The 18,001-nt window shown below is 20.6% G+C and overlaps 2 protein-coding genes across 2 annotated transcripts; both read left to right on the top strand.

The window, feature by feature from the left end:
* Window positions 1–9,113: 9,113 nt before the first annotated feature.
* Window positions 9,114–11,196, top strand: PVVCY_1403950 (diphthine--ammonia ligase, putative; the record flags this gene model as incomplete). The annotated part of the gene is made up of 7 exons (XM_008624636.1): window positions 9,114–9,231; window positions 9,875–9,973; window positions 10,221–10,306; window positions 10,402–10,478; window positions 10,610–10,661; window positions 10,790–10,856; window positions 10,952–11,196. The coding sequence occupies 7 exons, from the start codon at window positions 9,114–9,116 to the stop codon at window positions 11,194–11,196; spliced, it is 744 nt and encodes a 247-aa protein (XP_008622858.1).
* A 2,262-nt stretch (window positions 11,197–13,458) lies between these two features.
* On the top strand, window positions 13,459–15,867 carry PVVCY_1403940 (endoplasmin, putative; the record flags this gene model as incomplete). Its single annotated transcript, XM_008624637.1, has 1 exon — window positions 13,459–15,867. One exon carries the CDS (start codon window positions 13,459–13,461, stop codon window positions 15,865–15,867), a length of 2,409 nt encoding a protein of 802 aa, XP_008622859.1.
* Window positions 15,868–18,001: the final 2,134 nt, after the last annotated feature.

Here is an 18,001-nt window from a genome sequence, read left to right as displayed (position 1 = left end):
ATATATTATGTAATTATTTTAAAAAAGGAAAACAAAAATAAATGTCTTCTTTGCTTTTTAGGTATAATATTTGTATATATGTATATGTATTATATAAGTAGTAATAAAAGGATTACGTTGCCTCCTAAATATATAAAATTGTGTATATATATATATAAATAAATACATATAGATATTTGCACCAATTTAGTGCTTACTCTACTTATCATAGCTTTAAATATGTAAGAGATTAAAGAAAAAAGACATAGACAATTTGTTTGATTTTCCTATATTCAGAATAACAATGTTATTTTGTTAACTGAAATACATTTTTATTAATTAAAACAAAATGTGTAAATAAGACATTTGTTTTTTTTTAATTTTGATATGAAAATATATAATATTAGTCAAGAATATTTGGTTCATAAACTTCAATAATAAAATTGTATAGACAATTTATAATGCATAAATATACATGTATATATACATACATTATATTAACAAAATACATAATATACAATGCTTAAAAAATTTGTAATTAATAAATGATGGAAAATGGATAATAATATTAGGGTGTATTATAAATGTGCCAATGTATAATAGATACCCTAATAGTATAAAAAATGTATATGTATATATGTCTTTTTGTATTTATATAAAGAATATTAAACAATTATTATATATATTACATACATTGATATATTGAATATACTTATTATTTATTAAATTAATAAATAATACAACTTGAAATAGTATTGTTGTCTGAATCATTTATAAATTCATAAATTTAAAAACAAAAAACAGTACAAAGGTAAAATATATGTATTATATTAAAAAATATATTTAATAATAATAAGATATAGAATAAATATAACAATAATAAAACATTTGTAAAGCCATGTTTGTAAATATTTATAGTGTACTAAAGGATAAACGTCAGAAAACATTTGCATATACATGCGTATTTGTTTTATATATGTATATATTGGGGTTGCCTATACGGGCATATTTACATTTTTCTCAATATATAAGTAATTTCATACATATTTTGTGAGGAATAACAAAAATAAATAGTTTGAATATATAATATTTATACGTATGAGAAATTAAATGTCATATTTATATACGCATACATGAAAGCTTATTTAAAAATAATATATGTATTTAGCTAAATACGAATTCATACATAAAGATATAGAGTATATGCTTATCAAATTAAATATGTACATGTTTTTAGAAGTAAAATGTATAACTCTTTAATAATAGTGTTATATTATCAAGCTTTTATGTATCATTATTATAATAATAATAGATGTTATTTAATATTTTTTATTATATTCATGTGTATGATATAATAGATATATCTAAATAAACTATTTATAATTTTTATACCTGGATCTAAAAATACTAGCGAAAATAATTTTTTTTTTTATAAAATTTTACAAAAAACGATGTATCTAATACATATATGGTAAAAAAATAATAATAATAATAAATATCGCAATAGATATAATTGTATACACAAAGTATATTACATAGTGAGATAAATATATATATATATATATATCAATGTTTGTGCATATATATGCATAACTATATATGTATTTTGTTTATATATTTATTTATTATTTTTTTTCAATTTTATATAAATATTCCCTATCTACAACTGTAACCATAGATATTTATACATATCCATAAAAATATAAACGTATTTATATTATATTGCACAGATATATCGGTATATCACAAAATATACCAGTGGATCAAGGTGGAAAAAAAACAATTATTATTCCTTTTAACGTCCTTAAATAGTATAAATAAAAATACCTAGTTTATCATACGTATTTTAAGAGCATACTACGAAATAACTATTCTATATTTAATATCGTCCTAAAAAATGCTACGATATCCAATTTGGACTATATAATAAAAAATTTCATATATTTTATTGCTATTTGACGTAGGAAAATATGTACGCAAGTATCCCGTTGCATGTGTTAATGCACTATTTTATTTATTGTTTTTTTAGTATTTTAAAGTATCGATACGACCTGTTTAGATATACAAAATATATTTACAATATATACAATTATCAATATATAATAGTATGAAATTAGGAAAAATATAGGAATTTGTGTTAGTACAAGTGTTAAAATTTATTGTAAAATAACACAGTTATAGAATAATTGCACGACATAATATCAGTGCATTATAATTTTATCTAAATAATGTTTATCTTTTTCGTTTTCCCCCTTTATTATTTAATTTTATAAAATAAAAATACGATACATCCTGATATTTTATATACATATTTTGCTATGTAAGATTACGTACATAATATCCTAGTATTATTAATATGTATTGTAACTAGTACATGCTATAAAAAAAAACCTTGTATTATTGCACAACTTTAATATTTTTTTTATATAACCCCCTCAAAATACAACATAATATATTATATATATACATGTATAAAAGATATTTGAAATCGTGTGAATACACCATTAAAATGTTTGTAGTAAAATAGTGCAATGGCAATTTTTATAGAAATAAATATAAACATATATATTTAGAAAGGTATTTATATTATTTTATTATAAACTATATTTTTATTAATTTTTCTTTATAAAATATTAATACATATCCCCCATAATTTCTGAACCGTTACATTTTTGCAATTACGTGATATATACTTTCTAATTTTTCAATGTTTTATGGAAATACTTAAGAATACTGTACGCATTTTATATTATTCTAATACTTAAAATTTGCTAGTATATTTGCACTTTTAATATACGCAAGAATACCTATATATTATTTTATAATTATATAAATATAAATTCTCCAATGGCTATATATACATAAGGCAATTATTATTAATAAACATTGAAATACGCATGCATTAATATATATTCTCCAATATTTTTTAATATATAAATGAATATAAGAAAAAATGCCTAGTAATATATATTATATATTTTCCATAGAAGACAATACGTACTATTATTATTATACGTAATATTAATTGTTTTTTTCCAATATTTTATTGGATGGAGTACATTGAAATAATGGAGAATTACATGTATATCGACCTAAAATATTAAATGTGTATCATTGCAATTAAGAAAATAATTGCTATATAGATAAATAAATTTATAGGATTTTAATAAAAAGAAAAAAACATATAGTTTTTTTCCATTCTTTAATTTTTAACATATTTATTTTTTTTAGGCACCTTTACATTGGTGTATAATTATTCGTATTATAAAATTGTTTCATTCTATTATTATATTGCTTATTTATAAGGCTATATATACATAAAAAAAAAGTAAAAATATTTCCAACAATTAATAATTTCTACAATAAAATTTTAGCAATATAAATATATCTTTGCACTAAATATTAATGTTTTATTATTCTTTTTTTACTGTTGTTATTTATCAATTGTTTTATTATTATTAACATTGTTATGGATAACAACATTCCCAATCATTGATTTCAATGATATCACCAATGCATACTGCTTCAATGACATATGTATCCTCACAGAAATCAATGTATGTTGGCATTTCAATGATAATATTGGTATATTATATTTTTTTAACTAGTATATATATTTGAAATAATATTATTTAAATGTATAATTTGCCACACTGAGTAACTATAATAAATATACATATACATTTTTTAAACATTGTTTACTTATGCTAATCTTTATATAAATAAATATTAAACACCGCATGCATCATTTAATATTTCAATCAATGGTTTTAGCAATATTTTGTTTGCTTGGTCTAAACGTAAATAATATATGAATACTCTATTGTGATTTATATTAAAAAAATATATAGCATACATATATATTTTAAAAACATTGTATTCTTATTATGTTAATATTTATATAAATATACATTATAATTTAATATTCCTATCGATGGTTTGTAATATTTTGCTTATTGGGCATAAACACAAGCAACATATGAATACTCTATTGTAATTTATATTAAAAAAATATATAACATGCATATACATTAAAAAAATTTTGTATACTTATGTTTATCATTATATAAATAAATGATAAATACATATGCATTATTTAATATTCTTATCAATTGTTTTATTATTATTTTGTTTATTGAGTCTAAACAGAAATAACATATCACTGCTCTATTACAATTTATATTAAAAAAAATGCATAACATACATATATATTTTAAAAATATTGTATACATATTATGCTAATATATATAAATACACATTGTAATTTAATATTCCTATCAATGGTTTTAGCAATATTTTGTTTGGTGGGTCTAAACACAAATAATATATGAATACTCTGTTGTAATTTATATTAAAAAAAATATATAACATAAATATATTTTTTTTAAATGTTGTATACTTTTGTTTATCATTTTATAAATAAATGATAAATATACATTGTAATTTAATATTCCTATCGACGGTTTAGTAATATTATGTTTGCTGGGTTTAAACACAAATAATATATGAATACTCTGTTGTAATTTATATTAAAACAATATATAGCATACATATATATTTTAAAAACGTTGTATACATATTATACTAATATATATAAATACACATGTATCATTTAGTATTTCTATCAATGATTTTAGCAATACTTTATTTGTTGTGCCAAACACAAACAGCATATGAATATTCTATGATTTATGTTAAAAAAATATAACATACATATACGTTTTAAAAATATAGTATATTATGTTAATTTTTATATAATAAATGATAAACACACATGCATCACATTTAATATTCTAGTCAATAGTTTTAATAATATATTGTTTGTTGGGGTTAAATGCAAGCAACATATGAATACTTTACTGTAATTTATATTAAAAAAAATATACAGCATATATACATATTTTAAAAAATTGTATTCTTATTATGATAGTATTTATATAAATACACATTGTAATTTAATATTCCTATCAATGGTTTTAGCAATATTTTGTTTGCTGGGGTTAAATGCAAGCAACATATGAATACTCTATTGTAATTTATATTAAAAAAAATATACAGCATATATACATATTTTAAAAATATTGTATACATATTATGGTAATATTATTAAATACATATGCATAATTTAATATTCCTATCAATGGTTTTAATAATATTTTGTTTATTGGGTCTAAACATAAATAACATATCACTGCTCTATTACAATTTATATTTAAAAAAATACATAACATGCATATATATTTTAAAAACATTGCATACATATTATGGTAATATTATTAAATACACATGTATAATTTAATATTCCTATCGGCAGTTTTAACAATATTTTGTTTGTTACCCCTAAACACAAACAACATATAAATACTCTATGATTTATGCTAAAAAAATATATAGCATACATATATATTTTAAAAAAATTGTATACTTATGTTAATCATTATATAAATGATAAATACACATATATAATTTAATATTCCTATCAATGGTTTTAGCAATATTTTGTTTGCTGAGTTTAAACACAAATAATATATGAATGTTCTATGGTTTATGCTAAAAAAAAATATGTAACATGCATATACATTAAAAAAAATTTGTATACTTATGTTTATCATTATATAAATAAATGATAAATACACATACATTATAATTTAATATTCCTATCGGCGGTTTTAACAATATTTTGTTTGTTACCCCTAAACACAAACAACATATAAATACTCTATGATTTATGCTAAAAAAATATAGCATATATATACAATTAAAAAAAATTAGTATAATTATTACATTAATATTTAAATAAATACGTATGTATAATTTAATATTTCTATCAATGGTTTTAGCAATATTCTGCTTATTGGGCCTAAACACAACCAACATATAAATACTCTATGATTTATGTTAAAAAAAATACATAACATGTGTATATATATACGTTTTAAAAATATAGCACACTTATGTTAATTTTTATATAAATAAATGGTAAATACACATGCATCATTTAGTATTTCTATCAATGATTTTAGCAATATATTGTTTATTGGGCCTAAATGCAAGCAACATATGAATACTCTATGATTTATGCTAAAAAAACATAGCATACATATACAATTAAAAAAAATTAGTATAATTATTACATTAATATTTAAATAAATACGTATGTATAATTTAATATTTCTATCAATGGTTTTAGCAATATTTTGTTTGCTGGGTCTAAACACAAACACCATATGAATACTCTGTTGTAATTTATATTAAAAAAATATATAGCATATATATATACATTTAAAAATATAGTATACTTATGTTAACCTTTATTTAAATACTACATACATTATTTAATATTTCAATCAATGGTTTTAGCAATATTTTGTTTGCTGGGTCTAAACACAAACACCATATGAATACTCTGTTGTAATTTATATTAAAAAAATATATAGCATATATATATACATTTAAAAATATAGTATACTTATGTTAACCTTTATTTAAATACCACATACATTATTTAATATTTCAATCAATGGTTTTAGCAATATTTTGTTTATTGGGTCTAAACATAAATAACATATCACTGCTCTATTACAATTTATATTAAAAAAAATACATAACATACATATATATTTTAAAAACATTGTATACATATTATGCTAATATATATATAAATACACATGTATAATTTAATATTCCTATCAATGGTTTTAGCAATATTTTGTTTGCTTGGTCTAAACACAAATAATATATGAATCTCTTGTAATTTATGTTAAAAAATATATATAACATAAATATATTTTTTTAAAATTTGCATACTTATTAATTTTTATATAAATAAATGATAAATACACATGCATCATTTAATATTCCTATCGGCGGTTTTAACAATATTTTGCTTGTTGGGTCTATGCATAAATAACATATGAATACTCTTGTAATTTTATTAAAAAAATATATAGCATATATATATATATATATATACATTTAAAAAAATTGTATTCTTATTATACTAGTATTTATATAAATACACATTATAATTTAATATTCCTATCGGTGGTTTTAGCAATATTTTGTTTGCTGGGTTTAAACACAAATAATATATGAATACTCTTGTAATCTTATTAAAAAAATATAGCATGTATATATACACATTTAAAAAAATTGTATTCTTATTATGCTAGTATTTATATAAATACACATTGTAATTTAATATTCCTACAATGGTTTTAGCAATATTTTGTTTGCTGGGTTTAAACACAAACAGCATATGAATATTCTATGATTTATGTTAAAAAACATACATAACATACATATACGTTTTAAAAATATAGTATACTTAAGTTAACCTTTATTTAAATACCACATATATTATTTAATATTCCAATCAATGATTTTAACAATATTTTGTTTGGTTGGTCTAAACTCAAACAACATATGAATACTCTTGTAATTTATGTTAAAAAATATATACAAAATACATATATATTTTTAAAGTATTGTATACTTATTATACTAATTTTTATATAAATACACATGCATCATTTAATATTTCTATCAATGATTTTAGCAATATTTTGCTTGTTGGGTCTATGCATAAATAACATATGAATACTCTTGTAATTTTATAAAAAAAAATATATAGCATATATATATATATACATTTAAAAAAATTGTATACTTATGTTAACCTTTATTTAAATGACACATATATTATTTAATATTCCAATCAATGATTTTAGCAATATTTTGTTTGGTTGGTCTAAACTCAAACACCATATGAACACTCTTGTAATTTATGTTAAAAAATATATAGTATATATATATTTTTAAAGTATCGTATACATATTATACTATTTTTTATATAAATACACATGCATCATTTAATATTCATATCATTGGGTTTAGTAATATTTTGTTTGTTGGGTCTAAACACAAACAACATATGAATATTCTATGATTTACATTAAAAAAAATATGTATACAGTTAATTGTCATAGCTTATTTATTTCTGTACATTGAAAAATATTATATTTATTTGTTTTTGAATATATATATTACCTATTATTTATATATTTTCCCCATTTTCCACATAAAACATTGAATTACATTGATTAAAAAAAAAAAAAATTAAAATAAAAGTGAAATTACAATATAAACTTATTATTTTTTTCATAATAAATCTTATACTTTAACAATAAAATTATAAACTTGGGTACGTATATGTATCACGAAAAAAAAAGAGACAATAAAAAATAAAATAGAGAGATGATATTCTTAGAAATAAGGATACACTATTACGTGTAACAACAAAATACAACATCTGACAAATAACCGAATAGCATATGTAGATACATAATGCTATAATCAGCGTCTCAATTGACAATATCTATTAAATCCATTTCATCATATAAATAAACTAAAAACATAAGGTATATTATATTAATAAATGTACAAGTTTTCCATTAAATTTTATATTTATGCATAGTCATGCGATATAGCATAAGTGCAGTTGTATATAAAATTATTCATAGCATGTATAAATAAATATATAATAAAACATACATTTATATATACATAGGCTGGAAATCATATTATTCATATTGAGAAAATACATAGAATTTAAAAATATAAAAAATAGAATACTGGGAAAATACAATGGAATGAGAAATATATACATATATATATCATTTAGCTATTAAAAAGATATATGCAGATATGCATATATATTATATGGAAGATATAAAAATATAGAGAATAAATATTATGCAAAAAATATGAATATTTCCAAGAAATATAAAATGATAATGTATGATATATGTTATATAGATATATTTATTTATGCAATTTAAGTTTGAAATACGAAAAAAAAAAAAATAATACAACAGCTAAAAAAAAATATACATATATACCTTCTTTTCAATCCACAAATATATAAATTTTATAAAATTGTATATTTAAAACAAATTATATATAGAAAAAATATATAATGTAGGATATTTAATTATAATTTTATATATTTTTTCCTTAAAAAATTACTTGATATATTTTTATGGTATTTCTTACTTGTAGCAATTATTATTATACTACCTCTTTAATAATTTCATATAAAATTACATGTAAACAAAAATAAACAAATAAATAAAATGAATGTCGTAGGATTAATATCAGGGGGAAAAGACAGTATATACAACTTGGTTTGTTGTTTTAAAGATGGGCACAATATTACTGCTTTAGCACACCTTATTCCTTATAAGAGTCAAAGTAAGAAATGCTTGAAGCCACGGGAATTCATATATAAATTTACATAGTTACATGGTTGTATAATACAAAAATATTTAATTATAAAAATTACAATATTTAAATGAAACCCTGTATTAATTTCACAAATTTTATATATTTACATAATATAAAATATTTTTTAAAAAATAAATTTTCTATAAATATAGTTTTTGTGTCATTAAATATGGACAATTTTACTTATAAAAACATTTTATGTGAATAATATTTTATTAACTATATAAAATTTAATGTATCATTATTGTGTAAATTATATTATTTAATTTATAATTATGTTACTTTATTTTATAATGACAATTATTATATTCTGTATTTTATTTTTGCTCTCATAATTTATTTTTATTTTTTATTATAAATTTTTTTTTTTTATAATTCATCTTTATCCCATATAGAGATCACCATGATTTATTTAAATAAATAATATATATGGTCTTTATTGGTTGCTTTTTTGTGTTATATATATTTTTTATTGTGTGATATTTTAAAACCATTATTTTAAATCGAAACCAAAAAACATGTATACATATATGTCTAATACAAAAAAATATACCCGCTTGATATTATATTAAATTTTATTTGATACATCGGATATTAAACATTTTTGTAGATGAAACCGACAGTTTTATGTATCAAAGTGTGGGGTTTGAACTCATCCCATCCATTTCTGAGTGCATGGAAAAACCTTTAATCCAACACCAAATCAAAAGTATGTTCGTTTGAAATATTGAAAAAACAAAACAAAAATATATAAAAATCCTTTTATACAAATTGTTGTACTTTAAATAAATTAACAAATATGCTATATTTCACTTTTGTTGAATCGTATATTTTTTAAACTTTGTAATCTATTTCATATGAATATAAATATGATTCAACCAAAAAAATATAAAAAAAATATGAAAAAAATGTCTTACCGTTAAAATGAAATAAAAATAATTATATTATTATTCTAGGGAAACCCATAAGCCTTGAAATGAATTATGTTTATGATTCCAACGATGAAGTCGAAGATTTGTATGAATTATTGCTCGAGGTCAAGGTAATAAATTATTCATTAGTTGTTTTATTCATTTTAATATAAAAAATTTGAGATATATAAATATATATATGATGATTTATATTTTTTTATTAAAGACAAAATTTCCAAATATTAACGCAGTTTCATGCGGAGCCATTAAATCAAATTATCAAAAAAAAAGATTAGAACATGTGTAAGTAAAAATAAAAAACATGCATATTTTCCAGTATACGAATAAATCCACAACTATTTTTTATTCGTTCATTTATTTCATTACCACTTTTTTATTTTATTCCTTTGATTTATTTGTAAAATAATTTGAAGTTGTGAGAGGTTAAATTTGAAAATTTTAGCGTATTTATGGGAAAGAGACCAAGTAAATAGCAAAAAAAAATTTAATATATAAAACAATCTGTGTTTATGTGTGTGTATTTATCGATATAAAACGATTACTTTTATCTTATTATGGTTATTATTATTTTTTATATTTTTTCCTGACCACAGAAGGAATTATTGCAAAATATGATCAATGATGGCATTGATGCAATAATTGTAAAAATTGCAGCATATGGTAAATATACTAATAAAAAGAATAATATGAAAAATTTTCATTTCATATGTACACACAATATATATTTTTTGGATGCTCACTTTTAATATTTGAAGGTTTGAAAAAGGAACACATTGGAAAATCGATAAAAGAAATGTATACTTATTTAGAAGAAATGAGTAATAAATATGGCTTAAATATTTGTGGGGAGGGTGGAGAATATGAGACATGTACACTTGATTGCTTATTATTTAAAAAAAAAATAGTAATAGATGAATATGAAGTGATTCAACATACACATGATTCAATATGCCCTGTTTTTATATTTAAGCCATTGAAGTGGAAAATCCACCCAAAATAAAAAAAATATAAAATATAAAAATTTTTCAGTTTTTTTTATTTTTAATTAGTCCATTATTTAAAACCATAATTTGGTTGTAAAATTGTTATAATTAGGGCTAAATTATTATATTTGTTTTCACATTTTTTCAATTATGTTACCCCTTTTTAATATTATTAATAATTTTGATGCACACATTCAATCGATTTGAATGAACTTAATTGTTTTTATTTAATTTAATTATATATTTTTTAATAATAAAATAAAGCAAAAATTATGGAACATACCAAAATATGCCAAAACAATTATGATAATAATATGTGTATAAGAATACACATATTTATGTACATCCTCTAATATATGCACCTTAAAAATTGCATAAAATTTATTATAAAACAAAACCGGATGACCCTACATTTCACAATTAAAAGATGTAAAAAAAATATATAATATCACGATAACCATTCATAGTAGCAACTAAAGGTTGATAAAAATAAGTTTAAAAGATAAATTATATGGTATAGTATAAAATAAAAATGTATTTAAAAAAGAAAAGATAATAGGGCATTGGGGAATACAACATATATTGCATTTATAGTATCAGAAAAATGCATAATATTTTTAAAAATATAATATGTGTAGGCAATAACTAAAGCATATGAATAATGCTAAATAAAAATAAAAACCATTTCATAGTAAAAAATAGATAAATGAATAATAAGCCCTAAAGATACTATACAATATATTTGAGTGGAATGTGAATTAATATCTATGCTTTATATTCAAAGCAACACTAAAATGATTTATATTTGTTCTAAACAAACAAAATAAGGTGGTTATATTCACTTTTTAATATATTTTTACATTTATATCTTCCTATCTTATTAAAATATTTTCATATCTTATACATATAAATATATATTAATAAACCTTACTATAATCGTCGTATATCAATAGATTTACTATTTTTTTATTAGATACAAATTCCTATATTCTAAATTGTGTATATATACATATATACTTTTTTTCCGTTTTTTTCCATGACTACTAAAAGAATATTTAGCATATCATAACTACATGCTATACTATCTAAATAAATATATATATTAGTATTTTATATTTTTATGTAAAAGAATTTGAGTACGATCAGTATTATATTTGTGAAACATATATTTTTGTCCCTTTTTATTATATTTGTTTAATATTTGAGAGAGAATGGACTATGGTAAAATAAAATATTTCAGTATAAAAAAAATATATTTATAGATAGTCACCCTATAATATTTTATCCTTTAAAACAATAATATGATCAGATTTCATAATGTTTCAAAAGCAAAAAACATTCCTGCCACTTAATGTATCCAACCATAATTATTACATTTATTTTGTTTACATATTAATTTTTGTATTCTATAAGCATTATTATGTGTGCATAGCTTGTATGAATTACCTAAAAATTATCAAAAAAAATAAAAAAGAATATGAAAACATAGTCTCAAATTTTTTAAAAGCATAAAATATAATGTAATATGTTTTTTATTCATTAACGCACCGTAATAAACGCACATAATATTTACCTTTTATTATGTATGTAAGCTCTAATTTTTGTTATAATTATGCTTATTTTTTATTTGAATTTCAACTGCTTATTCAGATTTTTTTTTATATGGATATGCTTACTTATTATATAAACTTTTTCTGTAGTATTATTATATGCGCCCTTTTTGTTTATACATATATTTTTGCTTATTATTATGACTATTTTTTTTAATTAAATTTTATTTGTATCATAATGAACAAAATAAATAGCTTGCTTATTTTTATAATTTTGTAACTTTGCAAGCATATATATTATATAATATATATCACAATATTGTTTATTACATATATTGGGGGAAAAACTTAAGATAACTACTTATATATTATGTTTATTTTTCTATATTAAGCATGCAGGGAACATTTTACGCATCCTTATGTTTGAAATATTAAAAAGCGGGGATTTAATTAGAACAAAATTTGCAATTGATTAAGCTATATTTTTTGCGATTTTTTTAAAAACGAATGCTCATAAAAATCCATAAGCACACATGCACATTACATTTTCTCATATTCACTAGAAATACTTTCTGTAGTGTACTTGCCCTTATGTGTATTATATAATTTTTGCTTACCGTTTCCCATCTCAATGCCCAAATAAATATACGTATAAATATATATATTAAATAAATACGCATCACATACTTCATTTTTTGTTTATATACACACGTGATGAGTTTAGGAAAGATGAAAATAAAGAGTAAATACACGTATGCATTTTTTGTTCTTTTGATTGTATTTAATTTGCTGTCAAAAAACAATAATGTATTTTGTGATGATGACCCATCAAAAGTGAATGGAGGAGGTGGTCCTAAACCATATGTAAAAAGAGATGTTGATATGATAAGTGAAATTGATGAAAATGAAAAACCAACATCAGGCATAGAAAATCATCAATACCAATCAGAGGTTACAAGATTATTGGATATTATAATTAATTCATTATATACTCAAAAAGATGTATTTATGAGAGAATTAATATCAAATTCTGCTGATGCATTAGAAAAAATTCGATTTTTATCACTATCAGATGAAAGTGTATTAAACGATGAAAAAAAATTAGAGATAAGAATATCAGCTAATAAAGATAAAAACATATTGTCTATTACTGATACTGGTGTAGGTATGACTAAAGACGATTTAATAAATAATTTAGGTACAATTGCAAAATCTGGTACTTCAAATTTTTTAGAAACAATTTCTAAAAGTGGAGGTGATATGAGTTTAATTGGACAATTTGGTGTTGGATTTTATTCTGCATTTTTAGTTGCTGATAAAGTTGTTGTATATACCAAACATAATAATGATGAACAATATATATGGGAATCAACAGCAGATGCTAAATTTTCTATTTATAAAGATCCAAGAGGTGCAACTTTAAAAAGAGGTACAAGAATATCATTACACTTAAAAGAAGATGCTACCAACTTATTAAATGATAAAAAACTAACTGATTTAATATCTAAATATAGTCAGTTTATACAATTCCCAATATATTTATTATATGAAAATGTATATACTGAAGAAGTACTTGCAGATATAGCTAAAGAGATGGAAAATGATCCAAATTATGATAGTGTAAAGGTTGAGGAATCTGATGACCCAAATAAAAAAACACGAACTGTCGAAAAAAGAGTAAAACAATGGAAATTAATGAATGAGCAAAAACCAATTTGGCTTAGACCACCTAAAGAATTAACAGAAGAAGATTATAAAAGTTTTTATTCTATATTAACAGGTTACAATGATGCACCATTATATCAAATTCATTTTTTTGCAGAAGGTGAAATAGAATTTAAATGTTTAATTTATATCCCATCTAAAGCCCCATCAATTAATGAACAAATGTTTAGTAAACAAAGTTCAATAAAATTATATGTAAGAAGAGTTTTAGTAGCAGACCAATTTGTTGATTTTATGCCCAAATATATGAGTTATGTTAAGGGTATAGTTGATAGTGATGATTTACCACTTAATGTTTCAAGAGAACAATTACAACAAAATAAAATATTAAAAGCTATCTCTAAAAGAATTGTTAGAAAGATTTTAGATACATTCCGTAAATTATATTTAGATGGAAAAAAAAATAAAGATTCATTAAGAGAACAATTAGAAAAGGAAACTGATGAAGATAAAAAAAAAGAAATTCAAAAAAAATTAAATGAACCAAGTGTATATAAATCAATTTATAAAGAATATAGAAAATTTTTCAAAAGTGGATGTTATGAAGATGATCTTAATAGATCTAAAATTGTTAAATTACTTTTATTTAAAACTATGCATCACCCCAAAAGTATTTCTTTAGATACTTATGTTGAAAATATGAAACCTGATCAAAAATTTATCTATTATGCATCTGGTGAATCCTATGAATATTTATCTAAAATTCCACAATTACAAATTTTTAAAAAAAAAAATATAGATGTTTTATTTTTAACTGAATCAGTAGATGAATCTTGTATACAAAGAGTTGAAGATTATGATGGAAAAAAATTTAAATCTATTCAAAAAGGTGAAATAACATTCGATTTAACAGAAGAAGAGAAAAAGAGAGAAGAAAAAGTTAAAAAAATGTATACTGCATTAATAGATGTTATATCTAATACATTAAGAAACAAAATATTTAAAGTTGAAATTTCACGAAGATTAGTTGATGCACCATGTGCTGTTGTATCAACAGAATGGGGTTTATCTGGACAAATGGAAAAATTAATGAAAATAAATATTAATAACCCTGATCAAATTAAAGCAATGTCAGGACAAAAAATTTTAGAAATTAACCCAGACCATCCAATTATGATTGATTTATTAAAAAGATCTGTAGAAAATCCAAAAGACCCACAATTAATAGAAAGTATTAGAGTTATTTACCAATCAGCAAAATTAGCATCTGGTTTTGATTTAGAAGATACATCAGACTTAGCTCAAATTGTATATGATCATATTAATCAAAAATTAGGAGTAGATAATACTATAAAAATTGATGATTTGGATCCAGCCATTTTTGAAACTAAAAAAATCGATGACGAAAATATTGAAGAAATAAATATTGATGATGCAATAAACAAAGGTGACTCAAAAAATGATGAATTATAAGTGTATTTAAAAAGAAAAAGAAAAAGGTTAATAAGTTATAATTTTGCTATGAAAAATAAATGGATACAATGGACGATAGTTATGTGATATTTACCCTTTCCCTATCAATGGGATCGTTTTTTTTTTCATAGAATTATTATAATATGATAAAAAAATTCGATATATATTTATGTGCTGTATATGTGCTTGTGCATATATTAAAAGCTTCATACTTGGGATAAGGAAAAAATGCTTAAAACGTAAATATGCTTCTACAAAAATGGGAAGAAATTATTTTAGGGAATATATTTTTTTTTTTATCATATATTTTTCTGTTTCTATCTCCATCCTTTAAAAACTTATGCATGTCCAAATGCATAAAGTTTTAACGATTTTTATAATTAGTTTTTTTTTTTTTATGAATATACATAAAAATTCAGAGTAATTTTTATATGATATAAAAAAATGTTTATATTTTTTTCTTATCCAAATATTACATATTCATGTTTATATGTGGATTATGTGCTTATCTGTGTGCACGTATTATATTTTTTTTACGTGCCCAGAATTTGTATATATTACGTTTTTTTATACAAAAATTACTCAAACAAATAATTTATTAAAAAAATGGAAAATATTTCATAATGTTATCATAAAAATGTAAAAAAAATAATAAAGTATAGTAGCATACTCATAAAAAATATTTTAAAAGTTCCATAATAATATGTTCTATAGGGCCTACTATTTTATTAATAATAGTTTATATTTTTTGGATGGTGTGAGGGCAAATGAATATTATTACCTCATCAACATAAAATTAATTTATTAGTATTAAAAAGAGATTTAAAAAATTTTTAATGTTAAAGATAATATTATAGGAAGATTATATTTATGTTATTCCATTAGTTAATTAAAAATTCCAATTAAAAAAATGTAATCCTCAATGCTATATATACAATAAAATGTAAATTAAAATATAATTATAGCATTTAATATAAATCTGTTCATAAATACAAATTTGTTGTTTTTTTTTAAATTAAGAAAAAGAAAGAATATTTCATTTTTACAACATAGAAATGTTAAGTTCCTTATATATTTTATATGATGATATTATAGAAAGAAAAAAAGAGCGAAAGCCTTAACGCAATATTACTTCTATTCATTTGTTTAGAGGGTAATATATATGTAAAGGTTTATGAGCGTTAAAAGTGAGTAGTTTTCAATCTGATAAAATATATAATGGACAATAATATTAAAACAATAATGCCCATAAAAATATGTTCAATATATATCCATATAAAGTATATCGATCCATCTAGAATTGTATATTATTTGAAAGGGAAATAAGTAATGTGTAAATTATTTCATATTTTATTATAAATATTATATATACTTGTTTGGTCTACTTTTAAGGAACGATAATTAATATATTGTATATCATTTTAAAAACATGTACATAAAAAAATATATACCAGTTTAAATAGTTACAAATTAAAAATACATACTCGTCTATTATAACACGTAGCTTCTATTGTTACAGTATATTATATACTTAAACATATATGTCTGATTAATAAAGACAAAAGAATATATATTTTTTTATTAAATTTGCAAAAAAAGTGAAAATTTTCTATATTTATATGATTGCTGGATTTTCCAATAAAATACGTTTGAAGGAGCTTTTACAAGTGAGGGTAGTTTGAGATGGATATATATGCTATGAAATTCGGTACACTTTGTTTGGTGTTTAATCTAATATGTATAATAGTGTATATAAATATAATGTAGTAACTTAGTCGAAAGAGGGTGTAAGAGAATATATTGTTTTCACCAAATTTTATCATTAAAGTGTGAAAAAATAAATGTGTTACTATTGTGTATAATTTTTTTAAATTGTAAAAAGTAATCACAATAATAGGGAAAAAATAGCGTCATTCGAATATGTGAGTAGTAGTTTTTTTAATTTTGTTTGTTTTTTTTTTCGAAGTGCTTTTTGTGAAAATTTTATTAAGCAAACTAAAAACATTATAAAAAATTATAAGATAAATATTATAGAAATAATGTACATAGTTTATTCAAAGGCTTGCTAACTTAGTATCATATTTTATGTTAATTTTTTTTTTAAAATTATTGGTATATAGAAATGTGTATAAAA

The sequence above is a fragment of the Plasmodium vinckei genome (genome assembly GCF_900681995.1).
Source record: "Plasmodium vinckei vinckei genome assembly, chromosome: PVVCY_14".
NCBI lineage: Eukaryota > Apicomplexa > Aconoidasida > Haemosporida > Plasmodiidae > Plasmodium > Plasmodium vinckei.
Note: the sequence above shows the minus strand (reverse complement) of the source record. Positions and strands in the feature narration are given on the sequence as shown.